The 21,236-nt window shown below is 37.5% G+C and overlaps 1 protein-coding gene across 3 annotated transcripts in view; it reads right to left on the reverse strand.

The window, feature by feature from the left end:
- Window positions 1–8,170: 8,170 nt before the first annotated feature.
- Window positions 8,171–21,236, reverse strand: part of LOC135638002 (protein OSB3, chloroplastic/mitochondrial-like) — a 30,602-nt gene continuing 17,536 nt past the window's right edge. For 2 of the 3 annotated variants that reach the window (XM_065150923.1, XM_065150922.1), the window contains 5 exons: window positions 20,148–20,251; window positions 19,900–20,059; window positions 8,810–8,871; window positions 8,538–8,711; window positions 8,171–8,431 (listed from right to left, as the gene is read on the reverse strand). In XM_065150923.1, the coding sequence (XP_065006995.1) occupies window positions 8,589–8,711; window positions 8,810–8,871; window positions 19,900–20,059; window positions 20,148–20,251 (449 nt within the window). In that variant the 3' untranslated portion in view covers window positions 8,171–8,431; window positions 8,538–8,588. The remainder of the gene's footprint in view (window positions 8,432–8,537; window positions 8,712–8,809; window positions 8,872–19,899; window positions 20,060–20,147; window positions 20,252–21,236) is intronic. The other variant, XM_065150924.1, reaches the window with a different exon arrangement.

Here is a 21,236-nt window from a genome sequence, read left to right on the forward strand (position 1 = left end):
TGTGATCCACAGTAAAAGCTTGATTATCTAGACACTTCTCTATTAAGGACTTAGGGGAAGCATCTTATATCTTGGGGATTCAGATCTATAGAGATAGACCCTAGAGGATGCTTGGCTTGTCCTAGTCCAGGTACATAAACACCATTGTCAAAATGTTTTGCATGGAAAATTTCAAGAGAGGTCTCATACTAATGAAACATAGGATGTCGCTTTCTAAGAGTATGTCCCCAAAGACTCCAAAAAAAAGGGCGAACATGGATACAGTATATGTCATGCTATGTACCAGGCCTGATATAGCGCATGCTCTAAGTGTCAAGAGCAGGTATCAGGTGAATCCAAGCTTGGAGCACTAGAAAGTAGTAAAGTGTATCCTTAAGTACTTGAGAAGAACTAAGGATATTTTACTAGTATATGGAGGTAGTAGTCTCAAGGTTGAAGGCTATACGGACTCGAGTTTTCAGTCCGATGTCGATGATAGCAAGTCGAATTCGGGGTATGTGTACACCTTGAATAGAGGAGTAGTGTGCGGGAAGAGTTCCAAATAAGATACTACTACTGACTCGACCATAGAGGAAGAGTACGTTGCTGCAGTAGAGGCAGCAAAAGAGGGACGTGTGTCCTATAAACCAATCATGTGAGTGATGGCACGTGTGACTTGACACGCAGTCTTTTTACTTATTATAATTTGGTATTTATCACTTTATATTGCTTGTTGCATATATATATATATATATATATATATATATATATATATATATATATATATATATATCCTTGGATTTATGCAATGGGAATCGAATTGTGATGAAATCACAATAATGAGACCGATTTGCCATTAAACATTGATCCTAAAGAATCTCTGTCATAGGTTACTCGAAAGGGACATCGAGATAACTGGATAGACTGGTCTCATAGTTGTTCGTGTAGGGACACTAGGGATACAATACAGGTGCTCATTGGGGAATGAGTTAAGTGATTGATCCGCTTATGGAATGTTGAATGGTTGATGATGCCTTATTGTTAGATAGCGATTCCGTAGTTCCAATGGTGTATCTGATCCTTAGACTTGAGACACCAAGGATGTCCTGTATGAGTGCTCCACTCTTTGATACCGGACTTATAGATTTGGATGTCCTAGATCTAGTACAACCGATCATCGGGAGTGGTAGTCAACCTTACGAGGGCTATTAAGTGTCGATAGAGGATCATCCGCTCTCGGTGTCATGAGAGAAATGTCCCATGTGTTCTTGCTCAGACAAATCCCTAGGTAGGGTCATTCGGATTGAGAGAGAAAGAGTTCTCCGGGAGAATCCGATTAGAGCGAGACTCAAGTAGAAACTATATGGGTCTGACAGCACCATCCCCAGTATACGATCTCTGGGATATTAGATGGATGAAAGACTATAGGTACACGGTAAATGAGGATAGACAGGTCCAATGGATTAGATTCCCTTGTATCGTCTAAGGACTGTGGCATAGTGGCCCAGTACGTCCGTAGTCGATGAGTCGAGTGAATTATTATGGAGATAATAATTCACTGAACCAGAAGAAATTCTGACATGCAAGACTCATGACCAGCTCGATATTGGGCTTAGAGGGTCACACACATATTGTAGGCATTGCGATGAATAGTGGTTCGGATATAAGATATCCGATGGAGCCCATATCTTATTGAATATCCAATAAGCCCCTGAATTATTGGATCATGTGGATGAGATCCAATAAGAGTCCATGAGAGATTATTGGATATAGATCCATTAATCTAAGAGGCTTGGGTAGTTGGATGGAGATCCAATACCTAATAGGGGAGGATCCATTAGGGTTAAGTTGATATGGGACCTCTATAAATATAAGTGATTCAATGGTTCGTAGGCTAGAGCCTTTTTGCTTCCTCTCCTATTCTCCTCTCCCTCTCCACCTTAAAGCAAGCCTAGAGTTTTTAGGAGCATCGTCACAGCCCTGCTATGTGGATCACGCTAGAAAGGAGGGTGTTTGACCTCCTTCACCCTCTCCTAGAGATCTATAGGGATTCAGGGATATACGATCTCCCTAGGTAACACAATCTATCTCACATGTGGTTTTCTATTTCGTAAATTCTACGCACCAATCTTCACACGATGATGAACATATCTTTGGGAATTGGATATTTTATTTTTTGTTCTTCCGCTATGCATGTGATGTCGCCCCCCTTAGATTTCCCAACAACATCTCGTGGTTGCATGGTCGCATCCTGATAACGGGGTCTTCTCCTGACCGTCGATGATCCTGCATGACGGGCTAGTGCTAGGGGTTGCCCGGTGTAGTCCTTCCGATGCTTAAGTCAGCGAAGTGTTGAATCTTGTATTTTGATGATGAAACCAATTGATAAGTGTTTATGATTTGATCTACGTTTTTAATGATGCAAGATGCTTCGATCATGATGAGATAATTAAAGTAAGAAGAATCATATTGGGCCGGAGGAAAACATGTCAGATGATTGGACCTCGGGCTAGAGGATCGGTCGACGTATCGATAGAAGGCTTCGGGCCATGGATTCGGGCATGAGGCTAAGAAGAGAGGATATTACGCCAAGGATATCAGAGTTGCAGAGTCAACTGACCGATTGGGTAATAGGCCGCAAGAGAGGACGATGCGCCGAAGAATCGGACGAAGCATCGATGGACCAATGACATGCCGGACAACATGATTCAAGCTTAGTAATAATTATCTAAATCGAAGTGTGTTTTTATATGTGCAGGATTAATTACGATAGCAAGGCATAAAGCAAAATGAAGTCTCGGAGTCAAGAACGTGATTTCGTTAGGAGTTTGAGAGTTCATCGGAAGTCCGGACTCTTTTCCTAACATAAAGGGGAGAAAATAGTAATGTTAACTATAAGAGTGAGTAAGTGTATAGAGAAATGCACCCCCCCAAACCACCCCCCCCCCCCCCCCCAAGTATGAGCTGATAGGTTCCTTTTTTTACATGATCCCTGGGCCTTCTCACTGACCGGTTCGAGATGAGATTAGGTGAACTACCTGATCATTCTCTGATCTTGATAAGGTATGACGATTATCGCTAGTTATTGATATGGTGCACATCATGACATCCTATGATGTTGTCAGCCTCGGTGACAGATGAGTTGGCTTGTGGCAAAATCATCCCTATCACCCATGAATTTGCACCGTTCTATCCTTGATTCCAACTTGTCGGGGTTATGTCTCTTGACGTGGGTAGGGCAACCCCAAATCTTAACCACCTTAAGATCAGGTTTCTTCCCTTTTTATATCTCATATAGTGTAAATATTATAGTTTTAGATGTAACTCTGTTCAAAAGGTAAGCTACAGACTCTAGGGCGTAGTCCGAGAAAGAGATGGGTAGGTTAGCAAAACTTATCATGGACCGCACCATGTCCAACAATGTGTGGTTTCTCCTTTCTGATATATCATTAAGTTGAGATGTATAAGGATGAGTCCATTGGGATAGAATCTCATGGTCTTTGAGGAATTTGGTGAACTCTGTACTCAAATACTCTCCTTCCAATCTAGTTTTCTATCTCATTCTTGTATTCCCTAAATTTCTCAAAGGCTTCTACTTTATTAGGTACACATGTTTATATCTAGAGAAATCATCAGTGAATATAATGAAGTATGAAAAACCACTTATGGCTTGAGTCGACAAAAGATCATATACATTAATATATACGAGTTCTAGCAACTCAGTGGCTCTCTCTCAAGTTCCACTTAGTGGAGAGTTGGCCAATTTTTCTTGTAGGCAAAACTTAAATGTTACATATGATTCATAATCGAATGGATATAAGTATCCATCTTTTAGCAACATTTGACTTCTTCCCTTGTGGATATGACCTAGCCTACAATGCCACAAGTATATATCATTCTCCTCATCTCACTTTCTCTTAGACACACCAATATTCATGACATGTGGAGCAATATCTAGTATAAATAAACTATTATTTAATATTCCTCTACTTATGATCTTATTAACCAAAATCAGTAAACAAGCATTGTTCTCAAAAACTAATTTGTATCTATTATTTGTCAAACTAGAAATAGAAATAATATTTTTGATGATCGAATGAACGAAATAGCATATATCTAATACAAGAATAGCTCTACTAAGCAATTATAGGGTGACCTCGTCAACGACAATAGCAGCAATCTTTACATCATTCCCCATTCTGATGTCCACCTCACCTCTCGCCAATCTCCTAATCTTTCTAGAACCTACAATGAGTTACATATATGAGATGCTCTATCAATATCCAATACCCATACATTGTCATAACTTTCTAGCAAATGGAGATCAATCAAGAATGTACCTAAAGCTTCTTCAAGCTTCTGTTTCACCTTTTCTACAATATACTCATTATAGTTCCTCTTCTAGTGCTCATCTTTACCATAATGGAAGCATTATCATTTGTCCTTTGCTAGGTCTTTTTTAACAATATTTATCTTTCCTAGCTTACCCTTGCCCTTACTCTTCTTAAGAGACGTTTCTGCCTTCCTTTTCTTTCTGGTCTCACCAACATAGAGAACTAGCTTCTCTTTCTTGATGATGCTCTTAACTTCCCTCAATATATTGAGGAGCTCAAGGAGAGTCACCTCAAGTTTGTTCATATTAAAATTCATTATGAACTATGAAAAAAAATTTGAAAGAGACTGAAATATAAGATCTACAAACAAGTTATCCTCTAGGACCATTCCTAAACTCCTAAGCTTCTCTATCCATTCAATCATCTTAAGGACATAATTCTGAACTTATGTCTCCTCAGTCATTCTTGTGTGGAAGAGACTCTTGGATATCTCATATTGTTAAGTTCTTCCCTGTCCCTCAAATAATTTACGAAAAAATGAGCAATCTCATCCTCACTTACTCCTTTCGCAAGCACAAGCACATCTGTGTCAAGGACATGTGATTTTCTCTACCATGAGAACAATTCTCAGGTTACGGAGCCAATCCATATAGTTTGGACCAGTGAGATGGTTAACATCTAGTATGTCATGTAAGAGATCTATATGCAACATATTTTTAAAAAATAAAGATATAACAAAAATAAAGATATAACAAAAATAAAGATATAACAAAAATAAATAAATAACATATATATTTTAAATTTTATAAAAAATTAATTAAGATATAGACTTTTATCTTAATGGACTCCCATTATTTTCTTATAAAATTCAAGACATCCTCCGATATATGAATTGAAAATCTCCAATAGAAGATTCGTAATAGAGATCATGATTTAATTGGCATCTTAGCACGACCTCAAGAAAATTGATCAACTTATGAGTCTTATCACCTCGATACCTCAAATGGCAATGATAGAGAAAAATGCAAAATCATGACCAATGTCTATTGTTATAGCGTCTTACCTCCATATCTAAGAAATATATTAAAACTCTAGAAATAGCACTGTTAACATTATGAAATCTCTCAAATTAAGAAAACATCAAAGTTGCATATTCTACCGTAATACATTAAAAGCTAAATGAAAGAAATGGAATTTTTAGTGAGTCTATTCACCCCTATTGACTTTTACTGTTTAGAAAGCAACAATAGAATTGTATACTAAGACACATCGAAGATTCACCATGGACCCACTTTAGTTTCATGACAACAATTCAGCAAGCATGCAAATAAATTGTAACTTAGGTTATTTATTTCTATTAATTTTGAACAAATATTGTCATCTTATTTGCATCATTTAACTTTAGTTCAAGTAACTGAAAACAAAAGAATTCATGATTGCAAAGAAAAAAAAAATCAAACGAGGAGAGGAAAGGTGATGGTAGTATAGAATTGACAAGAGAAAAGTCTGATGATTGAGGTATTCAGTTGGAGTCAAGAACCAAAGGTAGTCAAGGGTCAAGGAAAGGACAAGGGGTGGCGATGGAAGTACAGTGGAGATGAACAGTTATGACAGACGGAAGTAAAACATAGGTAACCGACGATGATCGATAGGAGAAAAGGGTACGGAGGGGAGAGGAAAGGGCAGGACGCAATTATACTGCTTCGAAGGGCAAAGGCGTCCTTGGGGTTTTGGGTTAGGTTTAAATTGGTGGACGGATTTTTCTTTTCGACTGATCCATACGAAAGGACGAGAGCTGCTACACTTACCAATGTCAGGAGGGCAATTTGGGGATTAACTCAAAGATGGGGCACAGTAAAGAGAAATATGAAAAGAAGAGATACCTCACAGAAAAGATTCAAAAGGAGGAGGTTTTTATTAAAAATTTATTTCCCCAAATAACAAGCGGCATACGAATTTCTTAGAGATCAAATATGTACATTTTTTTAGTCATCAAAACATCATTGTTGGTTCCCCAATTCTGTATCGTATCTTAATTTTCAAACTCTTCTTTCGGTGCAATATTTTGCTCATTCACCTCAGTTCCATTTTGATGACAATCAATTAAGAATAAAGAGAAGACGTGGGAGAGGAGGGATGAAGAACGATAGTCAAAAGACAAAGGGTGACAAACAGAAACGGTTGCATTAGAGATGTACTTTTGTTCTCATTGTAATCCAAATTTCAAGACTGACATAAATATCCTCTCAAAAATAATGACAACGATTCAAGTTAATAATATTTAAGTAATCTTAGCTATATTTATAAAATCGGATATGGTTCATGCGAGTTAACTAAAATTCAGTAAGTCAAGCGATTCATTCCATTTGTTTAACAAAGTCGATCGATTTAGTCGGTCAAGTGAATTAGTCGACCAAATTTTCCAATCTGACACCTACATTCTATAGCAATTAGTCGGTCAGCATTTACGAGGAAAACAAGTAACGTTGATTCACACTGAAAAATCATAAGATAATAACATGAAAAGACTCCGCAGATATATATGCATCTCATGTACTCTGACCGAGAAGTGCAATCGTACGTGTGAAGATACTGCTCGAAACATATGCAAACACGTTATAAATGTCACGTAACACAAAATGCACTAGAATTGTAGAATTGAATAAAATTCTAGTGCATATTAGAATTGTAGAATTGAATAAAATTCTAGTGCATATATGTCCCAGCATGCACTAGAATTGAATACAATTCTGAAAGAAATTGTATGATAACCGACAGCAACACACGCAAAATATGATCCAGATGACCAGTCCATAAGTCAAACCTGAAGTCAGACATCATTTCTATTCTATGGTTCAAACCTATTAAATTAATACCGGTCACAAGCCAAGTTGCAGCTTACAAAACTGGCTGTTTGATGCCGGGAGCAGATCGAAATATCCATTAACAACACGTAAAGTGGACCTAGTCTTAATATATGTCAGAACAGAAACTAATTAAACACAGAACAAAGGAATTAATTGCAAGCAAAAAGAGAAAAAAGATGCATTGCAAAACACACTGATGCATGGAGTGGGAGATCTCTGGATTACTCCTGTTTGGGGAGGAATCACAGAAATCAGCCAGATGAAAAGCAAATAAGCATACAATTGATCATGCAAACCCCTGTTAGCACTACTGAACAACATCGATTAATCATGCTATGATCCAGCAGTTTTATAAACTCAGAAATAAATTTTATCATAGTAGTTTTATCAGCAAACACTGTAAATGATACAACTAAAAAAAAGCCTTATGGCATCTGAGTGATATCGATAGACCAATCCAAAGTGAATCCTGTCAGTCTTGTGTTCATGATATCCATGAAATTCTCAGAAATGGTGAGCCACGTGCACTAGACTGGGCTGATTTTGACGATAACATATATGTCCCAGCATGCACTAGAATTGAATACAATTCTAAAAGAAATTGTATGATAACCGACAACAACACATGCAAAATATGACCCAGATGACCAGTCCATAAGTCAAAACTGAAGTCAGACATCATTTCTTATCTATGGTTCAAACCTATTAAGTTAATACCTGTCACAAGCCGAGTTGCAGCTTACAAAACTGGCTGTTTGATGCCGGGAGTAGATTGAAATGTCCTTTAACAACACGTAAACTGGACCTAGTATTAATATATGTCAGAACAGAAACTAATTAAACCCAGAACAAAGGAATGAATTGCAAGCAAAAAAAGAAACAAGATGCATTGCAGAACACACTGATGCGTGGAGTGGGAGATCTCTGGATTCCTCCTGTTTGGGGAGGAATCACTGAAATCAGCCAGATGAAAAGCAAATAAGCACACAATTGATCATGCAAACCCCTATTAGCACTACTGAACAACATTGTTTAATCATGCTATGATCCAGCAGTTTTATAAACTCAGAAATAAATTTTATCATAGTAGTTTTATCAGCAAACACTGTAAATGATACAACTAAAAAAAAGCCTTGTGGCATCTGAGTGATATCGATAGACCACTCCAAAGTGAATCCTCTCAGTCTCGTGTTCATGATATCCAAGGAATTATCAGAAATGGTGAGCCACAACATAGGATGATATTTTAACCTGCATCAGGAGTATAGAAAAATGTCCACATGAGCAAAATGGTGTCTAATGATGATTAAATAACGAACTTCAAATTACATATATAGATCAAAATCAAAAGGATTACCTGCGAAGATTAAGAAAGGATAGTAGCCGGTGATGAAGATGCCATTCTCCTTTAAATTTTTTTTTCTGTGTTCACTGGAGGCAAGCTCGTCAGAACCCACTGAGGTGTAGTAGAACTTAGCCACAAGGCTTCACCAGTTTTCTTGTGTTTAAAATCAGGAGATTTCTGATTGAACTGCATATGTAAGAAAAAACAACAAATAAGTAATATCAAGCAGTCAAATAAATTGATGTCATCTTAGTTAAAATATCTGTTGAATATCAGGGTTATACCTTGTTTGCCCGGTTGTCCCACCAATCATTTGGATTATCCACAAGGCTCTTCCATGAATTTTCTGCCAATGGCAATCGAAAAATGTTAAAAGAAAGCATAAAATATATTCCAGACCAAATTATACTATCATAGTAAGTCGAAGGAAATGTTTAACTAAGGTAAACTTATAAGAAATAAATAAGTGATAATTATTTTTTCAACAACAATCATCAAAAGCTGTCATATATTTAAAACACAACTGGAGAAAAAAGTCATAAACTTCCAATCATAATTCCAGCACCCTGACGATTTGTCAAAACACCCTTGGTGAAAATTTTCTTTTGATAAAGTAAAATAAGCTTTTTACCAGTTGTAACTTAAAGAACTAAAAAAGGAGAACAGTAAATTAAAGATTCAATTGGTAAGACCTGCTAGTATGCAAAGTCTAGGAAACCCATAAAATAACAAAGTCCATGAACTTGCACTTGTGATCATTCTTTAAATTCAGGACGAATAAAGTTATGCCAATACCATATGAACATGCATAATCACATTCCACCGAATAATACAATTAAATTAAATTAAATTAATCTCAACCTTGAGAGCAAAATTTTGAAGGAATGGGACTAATTAAGAAAAAAGAACAGCAATGCATCGCCAAGAAATGGAAAGAAATGTTGTTTTCTTTAGGAGTTTCTCATGCACTACTCCACTGTCCTTGGGCACGTTTCTACATATTGGGGATAATTTACAGACATGCTAATTACCACTTCACCGTCATCATCATCATCATTGTCTAGACAACAATCAAACACGTCATGCAATGCAAGACCAACTGGTTGCGTGGAATGTAGGATGGATAAAGTTGACAAAACAGGACAAATCAACTGAGGAGCCTCTCTCTTTTTGTGTATGTCCCTTGTCGAGCCCTTGTTAACACCATCTTCTGGTCTCATTCTCCCAGTGTAATGGTTTTATCATGAGCTCACACCACTCACCCCTCGAGTAAGATTTGCTGTTATCAAATTGCAAGTAGCAGACAATGCTAAAGAACAAGAATTAAACTAAATGACACTAGATATCTTACTTTGGTTCTTTAGGTGCGTTACCCAACATGTTGCAGTCTATACGGACATAAATAGAAGACAATCTGGAGGAAAAAAGAAGAAACAAATTTTGAGAGTGAACAAAGAGCCTCACAACACGACACAAGTTCTCGAAGATCAGGAGAGGAGAGAACAGGAGGAGAGAGGAGAAAACAGGAAAGGTGCAAAGAGGAGAGAACAGGAGACATAGAAGAGTGAGAACAGGAGGAAGAAGAGTACCAAAGGAGATGAATGGGAGGAAAGGAGAGAACAAGAAAAGGGAGTGCTAGTTACAGGTGCCCTGCAATGCAATCACGTGAGTGATGACATATGTAACATGCTGCATAGTATTTTTGGTTATGACATTTTCACACTTTATATTGGTTGATAAATATATTGTGATGTCCTTAGATCTATGCAATGAGAGTTGGATCATGATTAGATCATGATAATGAGACTAATTCGCCTATAAACACATACCTTAAATATTCCCCATCATAGGTTGCTTGAGAAGAACATCGAAATAACTGAATAGACCAATATGCTATATACCTATCCATATGATGAATGTAGCTAGTCTCATAGCTACTTGTGTGGAGACACTAAGGATATAGCACAAGTGCTCACTAGAGAATGAGTTTACTGAATAATCCGCTCACGGAATGCTGGATGATTAATGATACCTTATCGTCAGGCAATGGTTTCGTGGTCCTAATTGTGTGTCTGATCCTTAGAGTTAAGACACCAAGGATGTCTTGTATGAGTACTCCACTCTTTGATACCAGACTTAAAGGTCTAGAAGTTCCAAATCTAACACAATCGATCATCGGAAGTGGTAGCCAACCTTACAAGGGCAATTGAGTGTCGATAAAGGATCATCCGCTAAGAGGAATGTCCCGCATGTTCTCGCTCAGGCAAATCCCTAACCAAGGTCATTCAAATTGAGAGGAGTTCTCCAAGAGAATCCGATTAGAGCAAGGCTCGAGTAGATTCCGTAGGAACCTGACAACACCATGTCAGGTATACGGTTATTGGGATATTAGATGAATAAAGGACTATAGATACACGGTAATAGAGAGCAGACGAATCCAATGGATTAAATCCTCTTGTACCGTTTGGGGACTATGGCATAGTGGCTTAGTACATCCATAGTTGATGAGTTGAGCGAATTATTATGGGATAATAATTCACTAAATCAGTTCTGACAAGTGCGACTCACGACCGGCTCGATATTCGGCCTAGAGGGACACACATATGGTGGATGATGCGACGAATAAAAGATTGGATATATGATATCCAATAAGCCCCTGTTTTATTGGATCCGTTCTCGGTATTCGGCCTAGAGGGTCACACACATATGGTGGATGACGCGACGAATAAAAGATTGGATATATGATATCCAATAAGCTCCTATTTTATTGGATCCGTTGAGTGAAACCCAACAGGAGCTTAGAGTGGATAATTGGATAGAGATCCAATTTCCATTAAGCTAGGGATAATTAGATGATGATCAAATATCTAATATACTAGGGTAATTAGATGAAAATCCAATACCCAATAGGGCATGATCCATTAGGGTTAGCAAAGAGGGCTCTCTATAAAAGAGATACGGGACTAAAAGGGTTACAAGGCTGGACCCAATAGCCGCCACCTCCAAGACCACTCTCTGCTTCTTCCTCAACCGACTACCCCCCTCTCTGGTGAGAGAGGGCAACAAGAAGGACTGCCCCTGCTGCATGGTGGTAGTGCACGAAAGTGAGGAAAGAACGCGTCACGAGAGGAGGTGCATCGTCGCCTCATCCGCCGTGTCGCGAGACGAGAACGCGAGATCTACTTCATCCATAGACTAAGATGTACGGACAAGGGATATACGAGTTCCCTTAGGTGAGAGCGTCTCACAAATCTTACACAGTTTTCGATTTCACGATTTTTTCACTCCCAATCGTCGAATGCGATTCAATATACATCTGTTTTTAGGAAACCGATTTCCATTCTATTTTTCCGCTACGCATGTGATTCTCTCCCAGGTTTCCCAACAGTGGCATCAGAGCCAGGTTGTTCGTGCAACGATTGGTTATTAATTACGTGTGTTGTGCTGAATCGTGTAAAATCGATGTTTACGTAAAGTTGTTACGTTTGATACCGATCATAGATTTGAACTGCATCAGTTTTGGCATTTAAAAGGTCATGTCGACCACTGATTTATCATCAAAACGATTGACAGAAAACTGGGAAAAGGGCAACAACTGTTGCAGCCCTGCAATGTTAGCGGAAGGCTACTTGCAACCTTGGCCAAGAGTAGAACTTGATGCTCTCGGCCTTGCCAAAGGTTGCATGGCCAAGCAGAACCCCTATAGCCAGGGATTCTTCGTTGCAAAGGGGTCCCTGGCGGCTAGGGTTTCCTGGCCACCCAAGCAACCCGTGCGGCCAAGATTTCCTAGTCGTATGGGATACTCAGTAGTATGGATACTATAGAGTTTCCTAATTGGATTAAAAGTTAATCCAAGTTTAATTAATTAAATAATTTAATTAATTATTACCTAGTAGTCCTATACCTTTGTGTACATATGATGTATGATGTGAACAGATGATCATGGGCCATGTGTGATGATGTGTATGTGATTATTATTATTGGGACCTACGAGCCTCCCTCTCCTTCCCATGTATCCGACATGTAATTCTATCTCTCTCAGTATTGTACTTCCTCTTAATTGAGATCAAAGCTTCTCATTATGTGATATGTGTATTTGTGGGCCTATGTGCCTGTAATTAAGTTGTAATTTCACGAGAAGGCGCAATGAATGTTTGGAGATACTAGCGAGACCAAAGAGGACGAGGCGAATGATCATCGGGCATGGAGATGCACCGAAGTGCCGATAGGACCGATGAGGGCGAGACAGATAATCACCGAGCATAAAGATGCGCCGAGGCACACTTAAATCTTTTTGTTTGTGATCAAGCCTTTGGCTCGGTTTTGATCACTTTGACTCTGGTCCATGATTATCTGGTGTGGATGTATGTGCATATATATGATATATATTTCTACACCTACTAAGTAATATATATATATATATATATATATATATATACACATGAGATATCAATAATATATTAAATATATGTGTGTGACACATAACATTTAACCACGAGACCGAATTAAATTAAAAAAACCCCTCTAAAATAATATTGACCCACGTGTCCTTCCAACATTATAGGCGGAAATCATTTTTCGACGTAGGCTGAGTTGGTTAAGTCCTCAGAGACCATAATAATTCAGAGGCCGAACATGATGGAAATCACAAGTTATGATCGGCAAGAGTTGCCTACCATTTGGGTTTAATGTGATTGGTCAAGTCCCTCAAGGTCATATACTAAGATGTCGATTGGATCCCAATCCCCACTAAAAAATCGTCGGGGATTTTCGATTCACATATCGGAGGGAGTTATGTGTTTCACGAGAAAATAAGAGTAGATTAAGATAAAAGACCATATTTTAATTGTAATTGCAAAATCCAAAATCTGCATATTATTTACTTTTCAACTACATCTTTAATTTTTAGAAAATGTCGCTTTCAAATCCCTTATATGATATACTTGATATCAATCGTCTCACTGGTCCAAACTACACGGATTGGCTCTGTAACCTAAGAATTATTTTCATGACAAAGAAAATCACATATGTCCTTGACATAGTAATATCTACGCCCAAGGAAATGGCAAGTGAGGATGAGATCACTCGCTACGTGAAGTACATTGATGACTCCACTCTTGCTCAATATTACATGTTGGGCTCCATGACTCCCAAGTTACAGAGGCAGCATGAAAAGATGAATGTTATATTCATTCTCCTACATCTCCACAAATTGTTTAAGGAACAGGAAAGGACTCAACGATATAAAATATCCAAGAGTCCCTTCCACGCTAGGATGACTGAGGGGACATCCGTTCAGAACCATGTCCTTACGATGATTGAGTGGATAGAAAAACCCACGGATTTAGGAATGGTCCTAGAGGATAACTTGTGTGTGGATCTTGTATTTCAATCCCTCCCAGATTCCTTTTCGCAGTTCATTATAAATTTCAACATACACAAGCTTGAGGTGACTCCCTGAGCTCCTTAATATATTGAGGGAGGCTAAGAGCACCACCAAGAAAAAAAAGTCAGTTCTCTATCCTGGTAAGACCAAAAGAAAAGGAAGGCAGAAAAGTCCCTGCAGAAGGACAAGGGCAAGGGCAAATCGGGCAAAGCAAAGGTTGCAAAGAAGGACCCAACAAAGGACAAAGGCCAGTACTTCCACTATGGCAAAGACGGGCACCGGAAGAGGAACTACAAAAAGTACCTTGTAGAAAAGGCGAAACAAAAACTTAGAAAAGCTTCAAGTACATTCATGATTGATCTTCATTTGTTAAAAAATTATAATAGTGCATAGGTATTAGATACCGATAGTGCATCTCATATCTGCAATTCATTATAGGTTCTGGCAAGGCTAGGAGATTAGCAAGAGGCGAGATGGACCTTAGGATGGAGAATGATGTAAAGGTTGACGTTAGGAAGGTCACCCTACAGTTGCCTGGTGGATCTCTTTTAGCATTAAATGTTTCCTATTTTGTTCTTTTAATTATCAAAAATATTATTTCTATTTTAGGTTTGACAAATAATGAATATAGATTAGTTTTTTAAAACAATGATTATTCATTGATCCTAAATGATGAGAACATCGATAAATAAATATTAAATAATGGTTTATTCATATTAGATGATGCGTCATATGTCATGAAGCGAGATGAGATAAACAATACATACTTATGGCATTATAGGCTGGGTCATATCTATGAAAAAAAATTCTAGAGATTACTAAAGGATGGATACTTAGATTTATTTGATTACGAATCATATGCAACTATCGAGTCTTGTCTTCAAGGGAAATTGACCAACTCTTCATTTAATAGAATTGGAGAGAGAGCCATTGAGTTGCTGCAACTCATACATAGTGATGTGTGTGGTCCCATGTCAACTCAGGCTATAGGCGGTTATTCTTACTTCATTACATTCACTGATGACTTCTCTAAGTATAGACATGTGTACTTGATGAAATACAAGTCCGAGACCTTCGAGAAATTTAGGGAATATAAGAATGAGGTAGAAAACCAAACTGGAAAGAGTATCAAAACTCTTTGATCAGATCGAGGAGGTGAGTACTTGAGTACAGAGTTCACCCAATTCTTTAAAGACTATGGGATCTTGTCTCAATGGACCCCTTTTTATACACCTCAGCTCAATGGTATATCGAAAAGGAAGAATCGCACGCTATTAGACATGATGCAGCTCATGATGAGTTTCACCGACCTACCTGTCTCATTCTAGGGATACGCCCTAGAGTCCACAGCTTACCTTCTAAACAGAATTCCAACTAAATCGGTAGTGCCTACACCATATAAGATATAAAAAGGGAAGAAGCTCGATCTTAATGTTGTTAAGATTTAGAGTTGCCCTGCCTATGTTAGGAGACACAACCCCAACAAGTTGGAATCAAGGACAAAATGGTGCAAGTTCATGAGATACCCTAAGAAAACTTGTGGATATTATTTCTATCACCCCGAGGACCAAAAGGTCTTTGTTGCTAAGAGGACAGCGTTCCTTGAGAAGGAACACATTCTTAGTGAAAACAGTGACAACGTGATAGAGTTGAACGAGGTAGGAGAACCTAACTCGAGCACCATTCTGTAGGCCGAGTCTATTCAGGTACCTAGCATACAAGTTCTAACTTTGCGTAGGTCCGACAGAATACCCCCCTCCTGAGAGATATGTGGGACATATCAGAGGAGAGGACATTGAGGATATTGATCCTCAGACCTACGATAAGGCTATTATGAGTATAGACTCCAAGACGTGGCTATAGGCCATAAGTTTCGAGATGGATTCTATGTACTCCAACATAGTTTAAAACCTAGTTGATGCACCTGAGAGTATTGTACCCATTGGTTACAAGTGGATCTTCAAGAAGATCGGAGTAGATGGAAAGGTAGAGACCTATAAGACTAGGCTAGTAGCAAAAGGGCATCATCAAAGTCAAAGTTTTGACAATAACGAAACCTTCTCACTCGTAGCCATGCTGAAATCCATCCGAATTCTGTTGACCATTACAGAACACCATAATTATGAGATCTGAAAGATGGACGTGAAAACCGCACTCCTCCATGGCAATCTCGAGGAGGAGGTGTATATGATACAGCCATAGGGATTCGTGTCCAAAGAAAGTCCAGATAAAGTGTGCAGATTGCTTAAATTCATCTATGAACTAAAGGAAGCTTTCCGAAGTTAAAACATAAGATTTGATAAGACAATCAAATCTTATAATTTTGTTGAGAACGAAGATGAGCTTTGTGTGTATAGAAAGGTAAGTGGGAGCGCTATCACCTTCTTGGTGCTATATGTGAATGACATCTTAATCATTAGGAATGATATAGGAATGCTCTCCACAGTTAAAACTTAGTTATCTAAAAACTTCTCTATGAAGGACTTAAGAGAAGCATCCTATATTTTAGGAATTCAGATCCATAGAAATAAATCTAAGAGGATACTTGGCTTGTCCCAATCCCAGTACATAGACATCATTATCAAAAAATTTGACATGAAAATTTCCAAAAAAGGCCTCATACCAATGAGACATGGAATATCACTTTTTAAGAATATGTTCCAAAAGACTTCTGAAGAAAGGGCACACATGGATAGGATACCCAATGCCTCTGCGATAAAATATATCATGTATGCTATGCTATATACCAAGCCTGATATAGCGTATGCTCTCACTGAATCAAAAAGAGTTTTGAGTCAGAAGAGGTTCTGACAGGTGCAACTCACGGCCAGCTCGATTTTGGGCCTAAAGAGTCACATATATATGGTGGATGACGCGACGAATAGAGGATTGAATATGTGATATCCAATAAGCCCCTATTTTATTGAATCCGTTGAGTGACCCAATAAAAGTTTAAAGTGGATAATTGGATAGAGATCCAATTTCCATTAAGCTAGCGATTATTGGATGGAGATCCAATATCCAATATACTAGGGTAATTGAATGGCGATCCAATACCTACTAGAGCAAGATTCATTAGGGTTAGCAAAAAGAGCTCTCTATAAAAGGGATATGGGACTAAAAGGGTTACAAGGCTAGACCCCATAGCTGTCACCTCCAAGACTTCTCTCCATGATTCTTCCTCAACAGACTACCCCCCTCTCTGATGCGAGACGGCAGCAAGAAGGATTGCCTCTACTGCGTGGTGTGGTGTGCAAAAGTGAGAAAAGAACGCGTCATGAGAGGAGGTGTGTCGTCACCTCATTTGTCGTGTAGATCACCATTAGAGAGGAGAACACAAGATCACATTCATCCACAAACTGGGATCTGCAGATCAGGTATCTGCAAATCAGGAATATACAAGTTCCCTTAAGTGAGAGTGTCTCACGAATCTCATGTAATTTTCGATTTCACGAGTTTTTCGTTCCCTATCGTTGCACACGATTCAATATAAATCTGTTTTGAGGAAAATGATTTTTGTTCTATTTTTTCGTTGGGCATGCGATGGTCTCCAAGGTTTCCCAACAAGGAGGACCAGGATATGGAAGAGGAGAGAACAAGACAAGAGAGGGGAGCAGAGGAGAGAATAAGAAGAGGAAAGGGAAAGAGAAGAGAGAACAGGAGGGAAGAGAAAGGAAGAGAGAGAACAGAATGAAGAATACCAAAGGAGCAATAAAGCACATGTAGGAAGTGAAGAGGCGAGGGCTCGATACCTTGTTGCACAAGAAGTATATTCTTTTTTCTTTTTTTTGGCCTTTTATATAAGCACTATTGAGGGAACTCAAAAAACTCAAGCCAACACATATGGGTCAAACAATTTTTACAACCTAAGCCCATCAGCAATCAGGTTCAGTAACTAGGCTAACTCCAAGCTGGATATAGGTTGCAAGATCGTGCAATTTTAAGGTCTAAATCATGTTTACAATACCCATGGGAATCATCAACAATCAGAGATATGTGTCAATCAAAGATAAAAACAACTTTAAGGTGTATCTGAGATCCAATAGAGATAGAAACTACTAAAGGCACTTCGGTGATCATTACAGATAATATTGCCCATTATAGAGCACAACGACAAGATTCCTTGTTTAAGGAAATAGTTTAGTGATTTGAACCCTATTTACTCACAAACTGCATCAATGTCCCAGGAGTTGGGACACCTAGAGGGATAAAACCAACCTCAATAACTATTAATAACTCCTATGTGGTAACTATCACTTTCATAGTTAAACAATCATAGAATTAGAAAAAAAAAAATTACAAAAGGAATTCTCATAGAATAGGTGCATATTATGATGTCTTACAAAGAAAAGAGTTAGCCAAACATTTTTCTCTAACATTAAAATCTTCAAAAGAGCAAATGTTTCATAACAAAACATGATTCCATCAAACGCGTTTCCAGTCCTTTTTAACTACTATGCACACATGCAATGAGCATACATGAAACGATGCTATGATAAGTCACATGTAATCACATTATCTTAATTTTGCATTATGAATTGGCGAAGTAATTCTCTTACCACATAGAGAAATTCTATCTTCAATGGAGACAAAGGTTAGAAATTAGAAGCATTGAGTTAATTAACACTAAGACCAAAAATAGAAATACAATTTGAGAATTGCTAAGAGATAAACTAAGGTTGTAATTACCATAGACGATTATGGAGTTTTTGTAAGCAAAAATTTTAAAAATCTTAGATCTGTTATTCTCCAAGAATAAGATTGATGATGACACTTTGATAATAATGAAAATTTTATAGTTAAAGTAGGGAGAGCTGTTGGGCGATTTGTGTGATCATCATTTGTTCCTTCAAATTACAAGATAGTTGTATGCTTTATGAACCATCATGTTAGATATTGTTGGAAACAACACTCATGAAAGGTTAGTGTAGTCGAGATAATATTCTAGAAATAAAAATGTGTGGTTACTAGAAAAATATAGAATAAAAATGTTTTCATTTGCAAAAAAATTAATGTAGAATAGTGAATAACATAAGAAATTTTAATTTAAAATGACATGGACATGTTCAAAAAAAATCTACAACGTAAAGCCGAGATGAGAATGTTAGGAGGTCGTGTGGAATTCATGAAAATGATAGACTGCAATGTTTTCACTACAAACAATTTGATGTAGCTCCAATAAAGAATAAAACAAAAAAATTAAAATGGTATATACATGTTCAACAGAAATTTACATACGAAATTATTAAAGGAGCTACATTAGTTAAATTAGTAGAAGAAGAAAGGTAAAAGAAAGCCCAGTGGTGAAGATAATACACTTAAAAAGAGATTTTGGAAAACAATAAAAAGAGATTTAACTACTATTGATTTAAATAGGGATAATACACTTATTCAAAGCTCAGTGGTGAAGATAGATTCATGCAAATGATCCAAAAATGGTGACGACTTGAGACATTAGAGGTGGTTGATATTATGTTCGCTTCTAATAATAAGCTAAATTGGTTCATGCAGTTGGATAAAACAATGTTTATCAATGATCAGGCCACTATTACTAAAAGATACATCTTTTTCAGGACCTCAGGCATAAAACATAAATCAGAATCAAGGAAGTCAAAATCAAAAAAAAAAAAAGCATTGCTTATCCAAACAAAATTATGCTAGATGTCAGTTGAAAAATGTATACAAAGTCCATGTACTGAAACATTATTAATATATATATATATATATATATATATATATATATATATATACATATATATTATTAAATATCATTAGCATGTGGAAAAGGACTATTAAGAAGAGATCTATGCAACAGTGTGTCGAAAATTTAACTAGCCAACCAAAAGTTCATAGCTATACCCACCAGTTTCTTGTTTAGCTTTACCAGAGTTTTGAATATATTTACCTATTTAAAGAAAGCATGCACAAAAAAGAAGAAAAAATCAAGGATGAGAATCAAGATGTAAAAGAATTCACATATACCATTACCTTTTTGTTGAGCAGGCAATTCTCCGTCTGATTTTTCACCCATCCTGGTAGTTCTAAACACTAAACCATCCAGTTTTGCTGACACCCAACTTGGCGCATCATTAAGCCATAATGCTTTCTGAGTCTCATTGTGCTTAAAATCTGGGAAGTTGGGGTGCAACTGCGTAGCAGGATGAGTAAATTATTAGTTATGACAAATTTCTTCGAAAGAGTGCTAAATGGCATAATATGATTGAAAAAGTAGCAACCGATCCTTTCTTCTTAGCCAGCCGATTATCCAACCAATTTTGTGGATTGAGAACAAGATCATCCCATAGGTTTTCAGCAGACTTCTCCATTTTCTTGACACTTTCTGAAGGAGACAATTTCTAGCATTAGGATTTGATCTGAGCGAGTTCCATTTGAAATTTACAACAGTCACTAAGAAAAACTACCAATATTTATGTCCTTTCTTGAGTTTTTTCTTAATCAAGTGAAAAATCAAATAAACATGAAAAAGGAAATTCTAAATTTATTCTTAAATATAGCGATTTAAATGACAAAACTTAATTCCCTAGTTTATTCAAAAAATCATGAACAAGAAGATGCATCCATGTAGAAGAGCATATCAACTCTTCTAATCCACAAGCATAGTTGATATGCAGCAGTAACATACTGTACAACTGAAAGGATATATTACATACTGTACAACTGTAAGGATATATTATGTATCGTAGCACCTTTATAGGATACTAAAATTCAATATAAGCATGATACTTCACATACAACCTTCTCAAAATCCTTGACCTTGAGCACTCCCACTGAAGAACTAGATCAAGTGGTGTTGTAGTCAATATATTACTTCAACCACACCCCTTCACATGATGCTCAGGTTACTTATTACTGATCCATGGTTCCACCATTCGGCACAGTCAAGAGGCACAACCTCCATTTGCAGAGGCTAAAATTATTTTGCGAGGTCATAAGCACCCACAACTTAATCAAGTCTTTCAAGAAGCAACGGAATCTTTATGTGACAACTGGTCTGACCAAATCAAGATGGGTATCATAAATTTCCACAAAAGGATCATCTTCCACAACAGATCTACATATTATAAGCTTTGTCTAATCCTGACACTAATTTCGAGGCAAGTGAACAACTAATGGACACATCTTTGTGTGTTTTTTGAACACCATGAACAACCCATTATAAAGACATAATGATGAATATTAATGACATCCCACAGTCCCAGTGGTGAAGGCACTAAGCATCAACATTTTGTTGATAATCATCAATATTGGGTGAATGCAACCTGAAATTGCCATGGGGGAGGCTCCCACAACTAGGTGTCAGAATG

This window comes from Musa acuminata, chromosome BXJ3-5 (genome assembly GCF_036884655.1).
Source record: "Musa acuminata AAA Group cultivar baxijiao chromosome BXJ3-5, Cavendish_Baxijiao_AAA, whole genome shotgun sequence".
Taxonomy (NCBI): Eukaryota; Viridiplantae; Streptophyta; class Magnoliopsida; order Zingiberales; family Musaceae; genus Musa; species Musa acuminata.